We start from the raw sequence: 16,222 nt of genomic DNA, 5'->3' as shown, positions 1-16,222 counted from the left end.
AATTCTTACGAGGAGAGGTCCCCAATGGTGGGACCCCCTTTGTAAAACCATCTACATGGTGATGAAGTTTAAGGTACCTGTTGTGATACCCTGGAGCCATTCACGCTGGCAGGCACTCGTTTGCGAGTAATAGAGGAAAAAAATTTGGAATTTTGCGTATTGCTCTTGAGCTTCAAACTAGAACTTCCACAGAAACTGGTCGCGTGCGTAATGGTCTCAGGACAAGCCTCACATGCGAGAGGTTAGGGGTTCGAATGTCGTCAGGCGCTTCGCAATTTTTTATTTTTAACCTTTACCGAAAGGACTTTGATCTTTGTTTGTATTCAGCTAATGGGTTTAAATGCATTTTTTTATTTGTTCCTTTGTTCATTTTAATTACCGTTTTTAATTTTTCAGTTGCTTTCATTTTGTCTTCCTACAATTCTTTTTCTACTTGGAATCATAGTGCATCTGATTTTAAATGTTTCCATGTATTAACGTCGATTTAATTTCTCCCGTTTCATCATACTGTATTTTCGTGTATCTTATTGCATTCATTATGTCTGTTCCTCATTTTGGTTGAATTTCATTTCATTAAGAATCCCTTCTTTCGTTTAAATCTTCATCTGCATTACTTTATACGTACAGCAATAAAAATTTATGCCTTAAATGTTTATATGACGATTACCATCCCAGAGAATGTACATCTTGTGTCCACTATTACATTTTTGCCGCCATTGCATATATATTATTTCGTCTTTTGGTTTTTCAGTCTTTAGATTGGCATTTTCGAATATTTAAATATTATTGTAGGTAAATGAAAAAACTAAATTCATATGTACAAACATTTCAACTGGAAAAAAGATTGAGAGGAAGACAAAATGATAGCAGTTGGAAAAGTGAATACAGCGATTAAAATGAAATGATAGAAGAATAGAAATAAAATAATTACATTTACATCCGTTAATTGACATTTTAAGTCATTTGGATGAAAATTAAAAAATAAAGAATTTGAAAGTACCTGACGAAAATCCGAACCAACAACCTCTCGCATAACATGCTTGTTCTATCTGCATTACGCTATGCAAACGATCTATCATTTTTAAATCTTTATTACGCGAAATTCCAAAGTTTTTTTCATCGATTACGCGTAAATGAGGACCTATCAGGGTGAACGGTTGCAGGATGTGATACTTGGTAGCTTCATCTGTAATACAGTATAGATGTATTTCTTTTGCAAATAAAAACGCCTTGTCTTGCAACAAGAGAAGGCGTTTTTTATTTGCAAAACAAATATTTCTGTGCAAGCAAATACAGTATAGATGGTTTCAGAAGGTCGATCCCACCGCTCGAGACCTCCCCTTGTTAGTTTCATAGAGGCATAAGGCGATTGAAGTGGATGGAGATTACGTCAAAAAATTACATTTTGTTTCTCAACAGCTTATCAGTAAACTGCAAAAATATCAAAAGTATGGAAAAAATTAGATGTTTACAAAAATATTGTGCATTTATTTTGGACTGACTCACAGACGACGTCAGTCCAAAAAGTTTCGAGATGGGAATTTTAAAAAAAAGGATGTTGTTGTTGTTGTGGTCTTCGGTCCTGAGACTGGTTTGATGCAGCTCTCCATGCTACTCTATCCTGTGCAAGCTTCTTCATCTCCCAGTACTTACTGCAACCTACATCCTTCTGAATCTGCTTAGTGTATTCATCTCTTGGTCTCCCTCTACGATTTTTACCCTCCACGCTGCCCTCCAATGCTAAATTGGTGATCCCTTGATGCCTCAGAACATGTCCTACCAATCGATCCCTTCTTCTTGTCAAGTTGTGCCACAAACTCCTCTTCTCCCCAAGTCTGTTCAATACCTCCTCATTAGTTATGTGATCTACCCATCTAATCTTCAGCATTCTTCTGTAGTACCACATTTCGAAAGCTTCTATTCTCTTCTTGTCCAAACTATTTATCGCCCATGTTTCACTTCCATACACTGCTACACTCAATACAAATACTTTCAGGAACGACTTCCTGACACTTAAATCAATACTCGATGTTAACAAATTTCTCTTCTTCAGAAACGCTTTCCTTCCCATTGCCAGTCTACATTTTTTTATATCCTCTACTTCGACCATCATCAGTTATTTTGCTCCCCAAATAGGAAAACTCCTTTACTACTTTAAGTATCTCATTTCCTAATCTAATACCCTCAACAGCACCCGACTTAATTCGACTACATTCCATTACCCTTGTTTTGCTTTTATTGATCTTCATCTTATATCCTCCCTTGAAGACACCATCCATTCCGTTCAACTGCTCTTCCAAGTCCTTTGCTGTCCCTGACAGAATTACAATGTCATCGGCGAACCTCATAGTTTTTATTTCTTCTCCATGGATTTTAATACCTACTCCGAATTTTTCTTTTGTTTACTTCACTGCTTGCTCAATATACAGATTGAATAACATTGGGGATATGCTACAACCCTGTCTAACTCCCTTCCCAACCACTGCTTCCCTTTCATGCCCCTCAACTCGTATAACTGCCATTTGGTTTCTATACAAATTGGAAATAGCCTTTCGCTCCCTATATTTTACCCCTGCCACCTTCAGAATTTGAAAGAGAGTATTCCAGTCAACATTGTCAAAAGCTTTCTCTAAGTCTACAAATGCTAGAAACGTAGATTTGCCTTTCCTTAATTAGCTTCTAAGATAAGCCGTAGGTTCAGTATTGCCTCATGTGTTCCAATATTTCTACGGAATCCAAACTGATCTTCCTCAAGGTCGGCTTCTACTAGTTTTTCCATTCGTCTGTAAAGAATTCGCGTTAGTATTTTGCAGCTGTGACTTATTAAACTATTAGTTCGGTAATTTTTACATCTGCCAACACCTGTTTTCTTTGGGATTCGGATTATTATATTCTTCTTGAAGTCTGAGGGTATTTCGCCTGTCTCATACATCTTGCTCACCAGATGGTGGAGTTTTGTCAGGACTGGCTCTCCCAAGGCCGTCAGTAGTTCCAATGGAATGTTGTCTACCCCCGGGACCTTGTTTCGACTCAGGTCTTTTAGTGCTCTGTCAAACTCTTCACGCAGTATCATATCTCCCATTTCATCTTCATCTACATCCTCTTCCATTTCGATAATATTGTCCTCAAGTACATCGCCCTTGTATAGACCCTCTATATACTCCTTCCACCTTTCTGTTTTCCCTTCTTTGCTTAGAACTGGGTTTCCATCTGAGCTCTTGATATTCATGCAAGTGGTTCTCTTTTCTCCAAAGGTCTCTTTAATTTTCCTGTAGGCAGTATCTATCTTACCCCTAGTGAGATAAGCCTCTACATCCTTACATTTATCCTCTAGCCATCCCTGCTTAGCCATTTTGCACTTCCTGTCGATCTCATTTTTGAGACGTTTGTATTCCTTTTTGCCTGCTTCATTTACTGCATTTTTATATTTTCTCCTTTCATCAATTAAATTCAATATTTCCTCTGTTACCCAAGGATTTCTAGTAGCTCTCGTCTTTTTACCTACATGATCCTCTGCTGCCTTCACTACTTCATCCCTCAAAGCTACCCATTCTTCTTCTACTGTATTTTTTCCCCCATTCCTGTCATTTGTTCCCTTATGCTCTCCTTGAAACTCTGTACAACCTCTGGTTCTTTCAGTTTATCCAGGCCCCAGCTCCTTAAATTCCCACCTTTTTGCAGTTTCTTCAGTTTTAATCTACAGATCATAACCAATAGATTATGGTCAGAGTCCACATCTGCCCCTGGAAATGTCTTACAATTTAAAACCTGGTTCCTAAATCTCTGTCTTACCATTATATAATCTATCTGATACCTTTTAGTATCTCCAGGGTTCTTCCATGTATATAACCTTCTTTCATGATTCTTGAACCAAGTGTTAGTTATGATTAATTTATGCTCTGCACAAAATTGTACCAGGCGGCTTCCTCTTTCATTTCTTACCCCCAATCCATATTCACCTACTATGCTTTCTTCTCTCCCTTTTCCTAATACCGAATTCAGTCACCCATGACTATTAAATTTTCATCACCCTTCGCTATTTGAATAATTTCTTTTATCTCATCATACATTTCATCAATTTCTTCGTCATCTGCAGAGCTAGTTGGCATATAAACTTGTACTACTGTAGTAGGCGTGGGCTTCGTGTCTATCTTGGCCACAATAATGCGTTCACTATGCTGTTTGTAGTAGCTTACCCACATTCCTATTTTTTTATTCATTATTAAACCTACTCCTGCATTACCCCTATCTGACTTTGTATTTACAACCCTGTATTCGCCGGACCAAAAGTCTTGTTCCTCCTGCCACCGAACTTCACTAATTCCCACTAGATCTAACTTTAATCTATCCATTTCCCTTTTTAAATTTTCTAACCTACCTGCCCGATTAAGGGATCTGACATTACATGCTCCGATCCGTAGAACGCCAGTTTTCTTTCTCCTGATACCGACGTCCTCTTGAGTAGTCCCCGCCCGGAGATCCGAATGGGGGACTATTTTGCCTCCGGAATATTTTACCCAAGACGACGCCATTATCATTAACCATACAATAAAGCCGCATGCCATCGGGAAAAATTAAGGCTGTAGTTTCCCCTTGCTTTCAACCGTTCCCAGTACCAGCACAGCGTGGCTGTTTTGGTTAGTGTTACAAGGCCAGATCAGTCAATCATTGACAACAAAAGCTTCTATTTCCCATGCAGGTATTTCACCGAACTCCTGAGAAACGCCATTTTGTACCCCGCCTGGAAGGCGGCACGTGGGTCTGCTCCAGTAAACTGAAGGGTAGGCCGGATGTAGGACGTGAGTAGGAGCAGGAAAAGGTGAAATGCTTCGGTACTGCTGGTAGATTTTACAGTTTTACTATAGTCAGAATTAAGATTACATTACGCTTACTTAACTTTGGCTTAGATGAGCACATAGGTGCTAAGCCGTACAGGTATCAACGCTAACAGCTACTAGTTGTGGACAAACTATCATTGAAGTAACAAAGTCTGTAAGGGCTAGCCCCCTATGAAGTAGAAGCTAAGTTGCTTGGTCGTTGGCTCGGAATCATATGGGCCCAATCTGGAGCGGCGCTCGCAGAGCTGCACAGCACCGGCTAGAGGGCGCTGTCGTCGGTGTCGGTGTCGTAGTGCCAACCTAAGAACTTGCACCTACACCGTGGCATCGTAGCTATCGATACCACACGTAAGTACATGCTGGAATGTCCAGGGACTCGGATAGAGGAGGAGGAGGAGATTAGTGTTTGGGTCATTATAGACGGAGCCCAAGCTCGGATTAGGGAGCCGGCCGGAGTGGCCGAGCGGTTCTAGGCGCTACAGTGTGGAGCCGTACGACCGTTACGGTCGCAGGTTCGAATCCTGCCTCGGGCATGGATGTGTGTGATGTCCTTAGGTTAGTTAGGTTTAAGTAGTTCTAGGGGACGATGACCTCAGATGTTAAGTCCCATAGTGCTCAGAGCCATTTGAATCATTTCGGATTAATGAAGGATGGGGAAGGAAATCGGCCGTGCCCTTTGAAAGGAACCATCTCGGAATTTGCCTGAAACGAGGTAGGGAAATCATGGAAAACCGAAATTAAGATGGCTGGAGAAGGGTTTGAACGGTCGTCCTCCCGAATGCGAGTCCAGTGTGCTAACCATTGCGACACATTGCTCAGTGGACAAAGGCTTGAATCCATCGTAGCATACACCAGCGATGAGACCATCAATTCAGCCCTGGTGTAAACTGTCCCACTCTTCAGTAGTGACTCTGCATAAGTAGCACTATGTGCATGGTCGTTGTCGACGTCCAGAAACAGCTCAGGTCAATCGGTGCCATACATGTTCGATAGGGTTCATGCCCAGGGAACAGAGAAGCTACTCCAGCGTGGTGAGCCTCGCATTCTGAAAGAATGTCTTCAGGAGAACGACAGGATGAGCATGACAATCATAAAGCTGAAGTTGTCATCAAAATTTTGGTAATATGGTGCCACTATATGCTGTTGAATCTCCTCTTTACTGCAGGGCAGTGAGATTGCCCTCAACCACCACAGGCAGTGTGCAGTGGCCCCATATGATGTCACTACAGAACATCACACCAACACCACCTTGTTCCACTTGTGGGACACAGTGTTGGAGGTGCTGGAAATTACCAGGCAGTTGTGTTTGTTTGCGACTATCACGCTATAAACAGTCCGAGTGCCATCCGTAAACTACACCCAAAGCCAGTCCTGGAATGTCCATTCTGCACGATTTCTTGCCCACATGTAACATGGTGTAGTGGTGTACGATGTGGTGTTCGTCACGTTTGTTGGGAATGAAGATTCGCATAATGCACTCGTCCTGTAAAATCTTGAGGCGATATACGACGTCATGTAGCCTCTGTGATCACTGGATTTGGTTCTGGGGCACTCAACTGACAGTTCCTTTGACACAAAAGTTGTAGATATAGATCATCCTGAGCACCTCTCGAAAATGGTAAAATGGTTCCCTGGGGGAGGGGGGGGGTGTTAAGTGCCCAATACTGCCTGTCAGTTGGGAGTGATTCCATGTCCACACCTCATCACTTACACTCCAGTGCACACATTGATCAACTTCCTCAGTTGAAAAGCCTTCTGCATGTAACGTGGTGATGTGGATCCTATCATTGGTCGTGATTGTTTTTAGTGGCTTCGTGGATGTTCAATCTACTCTTCCAAAGACGTTTGTAATCTGGTCATACTAATGCTTTATTTTCAATTGAAATGCTGCAATCCATTCGAGTGTGGCGTCATATCCACAGGTAGCGATAACAGTAACTTCACATGTCATTACAAACTACATCACGGGTGACATTCCGATCAGTAGAGGGACAGTTACAAAACTGACACATCTGGACCTTGCATTGGAGTGATGGGATACTTTTTTTGACGTGTGTACAAGCTTGCACTGAGCGGTGAGCCATATTAGCAAGTAGGAAGTGAGCAGATAGTGCGAGGAGGTGCACCACAGCGGGAGTGCCGGCTGGCCTGTGCAGCAGCAGGTGATCCCGTCGCGGCTGCCGGACGGCCAGCTGGTGTTCCTGCTGCCGTCGCACTACGTGCAGCTGGCCGCCGCTGCCGCCGCCGCCGCCTCCCACATGCAGGCGCTGGGCCACCACCTGCACCACGGCGTGCCGCCCCCGCCGCCGCCGCAGCTGTCGCCGGCGCTATTCGCGCCGCGACCCGCCTCCGCCTGGGACGCTGCGGCAGCCGCCGCCGCAGCGGCCGCCGCCTCCGCTGCCGCTGCCGCCGCCGCCGCCGGGCCCTCCACCCCCGTGCCGCCCACCTCGTCCGCGGCCGCCGCGCCGCCCCTGCCGTCGCCCCCGGGCTCTGCAGTCTTTGGAGGTCGGCCGGACTCCCGCGCCGCCTCTATCGCACCACCGTCGCCCCCGGTCGCCGGGCCCGGCTCTCCGGAAGTCCTCACGCAGTCCTCCAGGTAATGGCGACCCTGCTGTCCGTAATGTAACGTCTCACTTCGTGTCCAGACTGCAGAATAGGAGATTCCCTCCCAGTTTTTCTCCCATCAGTCTTCCATTAGTTCGATGTGGCCAACTACAAGTTACTCTCCTCTGACAACTCGTTCGTCACTGGGACTGGCATTCGAAAAGTCCTGACACAGTCCTCCAGGTAACTACAACTTCTGGTCCCCTAGGCACTGTCTTACATGTAACGTCTCTCGTCATATCCAGACTGCATAATACCAGATTCTCTTCCAGTTTTTCCCCATTGGTTCCCTGACCAGTTTGATGTGGCCTGCCACAAGTTCCTCTCCTCTGGCAACTCGTTCGTTGCTGGCCCAGTTCTCTGGAAGTCCTCAGGCAGTCCTTCAGGTAATGGCGACTCGTGGCCTCCGACATGCTGTCCTAAGTGTTACATCTCATGTCACTGATGCCGCCCACCACACATTCCTCCCCGCTGCCACCTCTTTTGTCACTGGAAGTCCTTTCACAGTCCTCCAGGCAATGGCAACTCTTGTCCCCCGACCTGCTGCTTCGAATGTAACGTCTCACGTCATATCCAGACTGCACAACAGGAGAATGTGTTCCAATTTTCTTTCCTATCAGCCCTCAGTCTGGTTCAATATGCCCCACCATGAGTTCCTGTCCTGTGCCAACTCGTTTGTCTCATTGTCCACCTCCATAGTCGAGCGATCAGCTCAGCTGACTGACATGTGGGTGATCCAGGTCGGTCTCCCGACTGGTTTGGAGATTTTATCCACTCGAGGATTGGGTGTGTTGTCATCATCATTCCATCATCGCCGATGCGCAAGCCATCAATGTGGTGCCGAATAAAAAGACCTGCACTAAGCAGCTGGACAGCTCCAGATTGGGTCTCTTGGCCAAAATGCCATACAATCACTTCATTTTATTTTCAGTTTGGTGTAGCAGTTGCATCCAACTGCATCCAACGTCCCCAACTCTTTGTTGGATATACAATAACTGTTCAGTAAAGAATGATCATAATTTTTTTTACAATGTACCTTTGCTCATGCCCGTAATTCTGATGATCATTCTCCAGATAGTCTCCCTTGGATGTGACACACTTGTTCCAGCGTTACTGCCTGTTTGCAAAGATATGCTGGTAACCATTCTCGGAAGGTCCTTCAGAATCGCCTCTACAGCGATCACTACTGCTTTCGATGTGGAAAACGACTCTGGCAAAGGTGTTCCCTCAGAGTAAGGCCTAGAAACAAGTTACGCAGGGCTAAATCCAGACAATATGGAGGGTGATGAACGTACTCCACAAAGATTTTTGAAAGATATTCAGTACACGCCATGGAACCCACCACACAGGAACGTTCCTCCAGTGAAAATTTTCCGTCACCAGTTTTTGGGTGATACCCAGTGAAATTTTCACAATTTGAGAAAGTGTTGGTAATATTTTTCGCCGATGTTCTCTCACTGTGACAGCAGCAGTGTTTTCTGCAGTAAGGGCAGTTGATTGTGTCCCCTCGTTCAACAATTTAAACCATCTTCGACCTGTGATGTAGGGAAGGACAGAATGTCCAGAGGCCTCCTGTAACATTGCATGCAGTGGCGGAAATCAGTGTAAAGTCCTGGATGTTTACAGTGAAAGTAACATTGTCAGCTGGAATAGTTGTCAGTACAGTGTATGTGCAAGAGTATGAGATCTAGTGTACTTACAAATGCATTCAAATGGTGTTGCATTTGATGTCAGTAGTACAGAGTATAACAAGACATCAACGATTCAGGTGGTAGAGGGAGAAAGTATAAAGGCAGTCGGCTCTGCGTGGTGTTAGTGTGTGCATACGTGCCCTTACTGCAGATGGGCAACAGACACTGTAAGTGACCGATTGTGGTAATACCTCATGGAAAACAGTTATCATGTGATAAAAAAGCAAAAATTGATGTGTACAAGGAAAAGGGACTCTTTAATTGTGACATCGCCAAGAAGTTGAACCATACAAACACAGTGATCGATAATTTCGTTAGATTTGGCGCACGGTATGGACAGTCTAATCAAAAAATTATTTGAGGCATCGAACGGTTACTATTACGCAAAGCCAGGGGTCACAATCCGTTATTCTTTTCAACTTGTTGAGGATTTACTGTTATCAGCAGCTATCAGACGTGTACGACAAATTTTGTCAAATGACAAACATCTTGCTTTCAAGAACCTACTGCAGCAACCTGCTATAAGACCGAAACATAAATGGGCACTATTGAGGTTTGCTGGACTTCAGAATGGGATAAAGCTATCTTCAGTGATGAGAAGAAGTTCAGTTTAGATGGGCGGGATAGATTTCAATATTATTGGCATTATGTGAGAACAGAACAGCAGGTAAGAGTGAGAAGAAATTTTGTTGGTGGAAGTGCTATGATTTGGGCAGCCTTCTGCACCAAAGGCAAATCACGTATTGCTTGGATGATCACCACAAAGAACTCTAACATATACACTAAGATGTTAGGGAGAGAACTGATTAGAATATATGATGACTTAGGGAACGGAACTCTAATGTTTCAACAATATAATGCATCTGTGCATGTTTCTGCTACAAATAAAAGTGATTTGAAGATAAAGATATCTACGTCTTGCCCTGGCCTGGGCGTAGCCTGGATATGAACCTCGTGGCAAACCGTTGCCGGATGCTTGCAAGGAATGTTTACCGCAACGGAAGAGAATTTGAGGCCTTATGTGATCTGAAATGTGCGGTACGAGAAGAGTGGGTGACAATTTTACTGCAAGAACCATAAACCCTAACAAAATCAATCCCAAAGAGAATTTTTGAGGTACTTAGGGAGAACAGAGGTTGAACAAAGTACCAACAGTGCAATTACACAAGAGAACAGTGAGTACCTTTACACCAGTTTCCATTCAGGAAATGCAAACACCTTATTTTGTTAGAACAGCTACATTCGTTCGTGTATCCAATCGAAACTAACTACTCAGTAAAACTTCTCGGAGCTGGCACGCCCCATCTGTTGGGAGGATCTTCTCAAGAAATTGGCATAATGTGTTTCATATTTCATTCAGCGCTGTATCTTCTCGTGGAGTTCGTATTGCAGCATCTCCATTCAAAAATGGTTCAAATGGCTCTGAGCACTATGGGACTTAACATCTTAGGTCATCAGTCCCCTAGAACTTAGAATTACTTAAACCCAAGGACATCACACACATCCATGCCCGAGGCAGGATTCGAACCTGCGACCGTAGCAGTCCCGCGGTTCCGGACTGCAGCGCCTAGAACCGCACGGCCACCGCGGCCGGCTATCTCCATTCCATTGCCATCATATACGCAACTCACCGCTATTCTTGACATCCAATTGATTGCGTTGATTTTTTTGTCAAGTGAAGTATGTCATATCCAGATAGAGAATTACCAGCAATGTGGTCTCTGTCTAAGTGGTATAGCGAAGGAAGGCTACGATACAATACATCAGAGTCCACACTTCCATGGCTTTTCTGCACACCAGACACGAGTATTCATCTGTGTCCATCGCCCTGCAACGTGTGCAAACAGACGATTCAGCCATGTTTATGATGTGCAGTCTGGCCCGTGTCATGTACTTGTGATTAAGGAGAACATAGCACGAAGATCGAGGCGCCAAGCTCAAGTACGGTGGGTACACACAACGCCAGAGGGTGGGCCAGGCTCTCATTGGATATCGCTGTACCATCACGTTCTTGTCGTGATACTGCATTGTTGTTGTTGTTGTCTTCAGTCCTGAGACTGGTTTGATGCAGCTCTCCATGCTACTCTATCCTGTGCAAGCTTCTTCATCTCCCAGTACCTACTGCAACCTACATCCTTCTGAATCTGCTTAGTGTATTCATCTCTTGGTCTCCCCCTACGATTTTTACCCTCCACGCTGCCTTCCAATACTAAATTGGTGATCCCTTGATGCCTCAGAACATGTCCTACCAACCGATCCCTTCTTCTGGTCAAGTTGTGCCACAAACTTCTCTTCTCCCCAATCCTATTCAATACTTCCTCATTAGTTATGTGATCTACCCATCTAATCTTCAGCATTCTTCTGTAGCACCACATTTCGAAAGCTTCTATTCTCTTCTTGTCCAAACTATTTACCGTCCATGTTTCACTTCCATACATGGCTACACTCCATACAAATACTTTCAGAAATGACTTCCTGACACTTAAATCTATACTCGATGTTAACAAATTTCTCTTCTTCAGAAACGCTTTCCTTGCCATTGCCAGTCTACATTTTATATCCTCTCTACTTCGACCATCATCAGTTATTTTGCTCCCCAAATAGCAAAACTCCTTTACTACTTTAAGTGTCTCATTTCCTAAGCTAATACCCTCAGCATCACCCGACTTAATTCGACTACATTCCATTATCCTCGTTTTGCTTTTGTTGATGTTCATCTTATATCCTCCCTTCAAGACACCATCCATTCCGTTCAACTGCTCTTCCAAGTCCTTTGCTGTCTCTGACAGAATTACAATGTCATCGGCGAACCTCAAAGTTTTTATTTCTTCTCCATGGAATTTAATACCTACTCCAAATTTTTCTTTTGTTTCCTTTACTGCTTGCTCAATATGCAGATTGAATAACATTGGGGAGAGGCTACAACCCTGTCTCACTCCCTTCCCAACCGCTGCTTCCCTCTCATGCCCCTCGACTCTTATAACTGCCATCTGGTTTCTGTACAAATTGTAAATAGCCTTTCGCTCCCTGTATTTTACCCCTGCCACCTGTAGAATTTGAAAGAAGAGTATTCCAGTCAACATTGTCAAAAGCTTTCTCTAAGTCTACAAATGCTAGAAACGTAGGTTTGCCTTTCCTTAATCTTTCTTCTAAGATAAGTCGTAAGGTCAGTATTGCCTCACGTGTTCCAGTATTTCTACGGAATCCAAACTGATCTTCCCCGAGGTCGGCTTCTACTAGTTTTTCCATTCGTCTGTAAAGAATTCGTGTTAGTATTTTGATACTGCATTAAGGGGCGATAAGTATCTCGCACTGTCGTTCCTCTGAACGACGGCGGCTCATGGCAGACATAGCTATAGTCTCCAAGAAACGTTGCGACTGGAGCAGGCGATACTTGAGAGCATGGCATTAGCTCGTCAGTCAGTGCCGACATTATCGCATGTGTCCGACGGTACCATACTCTGAACATCGCCCACATGAACAGGGCTGAAGCCTTAAGGTGGACATATGTAAGGCCAAGGCCACTGTCCCGTGTGCCAAGGGTTAGAGTGGCATAACAGGTATTGAGTATCATCCTGCAGCTGTCAAAATATCCGAAGACTGCCAGCAGGCGATCTACAGTTTCCGATGGCAGTTGAAATATATGTGCAATATGTGGCAGCCATAACACAACATGTATGCTGACATATTGCATGAATTGTATCACGTCCAGCACTTGTAAGGAATTATGTCGCACCAGAACGAGAATCATCTGGAGTAGGTGTCTATAACGCGCCACTACTGTCCTTTGTAGATTCGTGAATGGAATCCCCAGGCACCTTAACATTTTCACCACTTGTAATGGGTCGAGGTCACCAGCCAGCTCTCTTGAGATGGGATTTATCCCATATTTCGCCATATTCAGAACACTTTCGCCACGACTCCATACAGTGCGATCGAACTGAGGGACCGTCCTCTGCTGATCGCATGAGGAACAGCAGGTCGTCCGCATGTGCTCGACCGATGAAGGTGTCTGCCCTCATCTCCATGCCAGTGAGCATTCCGCCACAGTCTGTTCATTAATGGTTGAAGCGCTACCACAAAAAGGACCATTGGTAGCACCCTTGTTTTATAGAGCTTGTAATCAGAATAGGTCCCACATCTCAGGCATTCACTATCATTTTGGGGACCGCAACCCATAGCACTGCATAATGATCTGGATAAAAACGGGTGGAAACGCCACGTGGCACATGACCAATGTTAGGAAGTCCTGATTAATCCAGTAGAAAGCTTAATGAAAGTCGACAGTGGGATAATGTCTCTACGGCCACTGAGTGCCTGTTGTATGTTGCTATGTACTCCAATGCATGTTTGGTCTGGGGAAATATTGTGTGACAATAGTGGTCCTGAGCTGTGTCATCATCAGTCAGGCAAAGATCTTATAATCACTTTAAGCATGACTTCCAGCCGTTTTTCAGTATTGGGAGAAGGTAGCCTTCAATGGAAACTGGCGGTATGACTGTGTCAGGGTACATGAACTTACTGCACATTGTTAGCCATTTGGGGATCATTAGGTTTGTAAAAGCCTGATAAAATTCTAAATGTAAGGTGTCCTGTCAACGCGATTTCTTTTTGCTGCCCCTTTTTTGAATGCTCCCAATATTTCATCTTCCGTGATAGGTTTCACGAGCACTTCCTCATTCATCTAATTCAGTCCCACCCATATTGGTCACACGATATCCTCCCCCAGCAGAGTATTTGTGTAGGCACCAGTGAACAGCCGACGAAATATGTCAAAAAAATGCTGAAACCACATCCCTTCTGATGTCAGATGCCAAACATCTGCAGTATGGACTGCATTAATCAGTTTGGCGAACTTATCGTTTTTCACATAGCCCATGTTCACTGACGGAGGTTTCCCGGTCATACCCACCAAGCGTATGACCCTTAAAGGTGGACTCTCCATCATGTGGCATGTGAGAGTGATAATGTGTGCCTTAATATGGTTGACTTCACCATAACAGTGTGGAGATGGGACTTGCAATGACAGCTCACGAATCATCTTGTAATAATAGTCCATTGAGTCCCAGTATTACTGCATGTTTTCTCGGCCACACATAATAAGAGTGCGACATAAAGTCGGCATTGTCACAATCGATGAGAAGGAAGTCCATTTATCGTGTCATCACGGGTCAACATTGCATGGCAATATGCCACATGCACGGCCTTGTGGTCATCGATCAGCATTCGTGGCACCCACCTGGAGAACGATTTTGCATTTTCAGGTCTTCCTGCAGAAGTGTGACCACACATCCGACAGAAACGCCAACTTTGGGGACGATGTGTTCCACACTCATTAGGCGATCATCCAAACAACCTTTTCCGCTTGCTCAATCATGCCATCAGACCAGCTGGTGCAAGGCCGAGACTGTCTCAGTTTGTCGCTACATAACGTTCTGTCGCATCCACAAACATACATTGCACACATCCATGACACCATCACATGTTTACTCGCGATAAATATCAATTGTTGCTACACCATGCAAGTAGCGTGGAGGCTGTTCTTATAATGAAAACATCGTCATTTTCAGTATCAAAAACAATCTTCACTCTCGCTGCTGCCACTAGAGTTCTGTGTGCCATACAGTGCTTGCATCCTTGTCATGCATTCACAACGAGTGCATGCGCATTTTTAAACAAACCACATATCTCTACTTGTTTCGAGACCTGAGGAAAAATGGGGGATTTTCTAGTTCATACATACTGGGGTTAGATAAAAAGTAGTGGCAACATTGCCATAAAATGAAGGATGCGCATCCAGTGGCATGTGTGTGGTCTGTAGCTGATAGCAGAGGGTCAGCCGAAGTAATGCAGCGAGGTTCAACAGCTGTGTTTGAGTCAGTTGCAGTGTAAACTGTCTGAAAGGCCAGTTGAAGCGCCCTAGTAGTATGTTTAGTAAACATGAACAACATGCATGGATCGAGACTGAAGTGGCATGTGGCCAGAACGTGTTTCGGGATCACAGGGATGTCATTCCAGATCAGCCCCATTTGGGAGGCCCACTAATAGACAACATGATAATTGAGCACCCTACCTCCCTACTGTACAGTATCCCATCATCCTTCATGACAATGCACGATGACACACAACGAACTGCGTACATTAGGGTCGGCGATACTGTAATATCCACTGTATTCACCCGATGTGGGTATGTGCAGTTACGACTTAGTCGTCAAAATGCAGAAAGCTCTTTGTGGCATGTGCTATAACAGAACAGAAGAGACGACATCATCTATGTCGTAGGACGGTCCTTGCGAAACATCGACAGAGATGGGCACACTGATGATGTACGACACCTCCACCTGCATGGGGGAAGATCATCAAGAAACGGAGCGATTATATTGAGGACATCTAAAATAGTGAACGTCTGTCAATATAGTCTGGTGTTAATTATATCAGTGTTGACACTACTTTTTATCTGATCCACATATCTAGTTAATTGTACCTACTCTATTTAACTATTCGCACCAAAATGGAACGCTACTGATCTGTGTAGCAGATGGAGACCCTTTAGCTCCACACCAGTCGTTGTTCGCAGGGTGGACGAAGCTGACGACGACGACGACCAGCCCGTCGACTGCTCGGTCGGGACGGCGGCTGCCAGGCTGTCCCCTGAGCCCGCGGAGGCGGCCATGGACGCCGCCGGAGCGCTGGAAGCCGAGGAGGGTCCCGTCTGGAGGCCGTGGTAGGCTGCAGTCTGGGCCACTGCAGGTCGTCCGACGCCAGACTGGACACTCGCCATCCCGCCGCGGACTGTAGGCTTTCTAGCAACACACGAAGAAGAATCTACAGACGTTTCCACGTAGAGCTGCCTGGAGGCACAGCGAATGAATTATGTGACCACGTAGAATTTTCCTAATTGTGACAGCTTCGTTTGTCTATTTGACAGGTGGCCGAAAAGACAATGCAGACAACTAGGTTGATTCTCAAGTGAAATGCCGCCAGTGGAAAATGAATAGGGCACGAGTGTACTGAATCAGAACGATTTGCAGATTTTCCATGTGGCTTCGTATTCTTTTCCTTTCGACTCAACGCAATTCACCAACTTCA

The 16,222-nt window shown here is 44.7% G+C and overlaps 1 protein-coding gene across 1 annotated transcript in view; it reads left to right on the top strand.

Annotated features, from left to right (window-relative positions):
* The window catches only part of LOC126106724 (transcription factor HES-4-like), a 92,919-nt gene extending 77,058 nt beyond the window's left edge, over window positions 1-15,861 (top strand). Inside the window, exons 8-10 of the mRNA XM_049913104.1 lie at window positions 7,001-7,087; window positions 8,374-8,444; window positions 15,711-15,861. Of these exons, the coding sequence (XP_049769061.1) occupies window positions 7,001-7,087; window positions 8,374-8,444; window positions 15,711-15,861 (309 nt within the window). The remainder of the gene's footprint in view (window positions 1-7,000; window positions 7,088-8,373; window positions 8,445-15,710) is intronic.
* Window positions 15,862-16,222: the final 361 nt, after the last annotated feature.

Source organism: Schistocerca cancellata, chromosome 10 (genome assembly GCF_023864275.1).
Source record: "Schistocerca cancellata isolate TAMUIC-IGC-003103 chromosome 10, iqSchCanc2.1, whole genome shotgun sequence".
Taxonomy (NCBI): Eukaryota; Metazoa; Arthropoda; class Insecta; order Orthoptera; family Acrididae; genus Schistocerca; species Schistocerca cancellata.
Note: the sequence above shows the minus strand (reverse complement) of the source record. Positions and strands in the feature narration are given on the sequence as shown.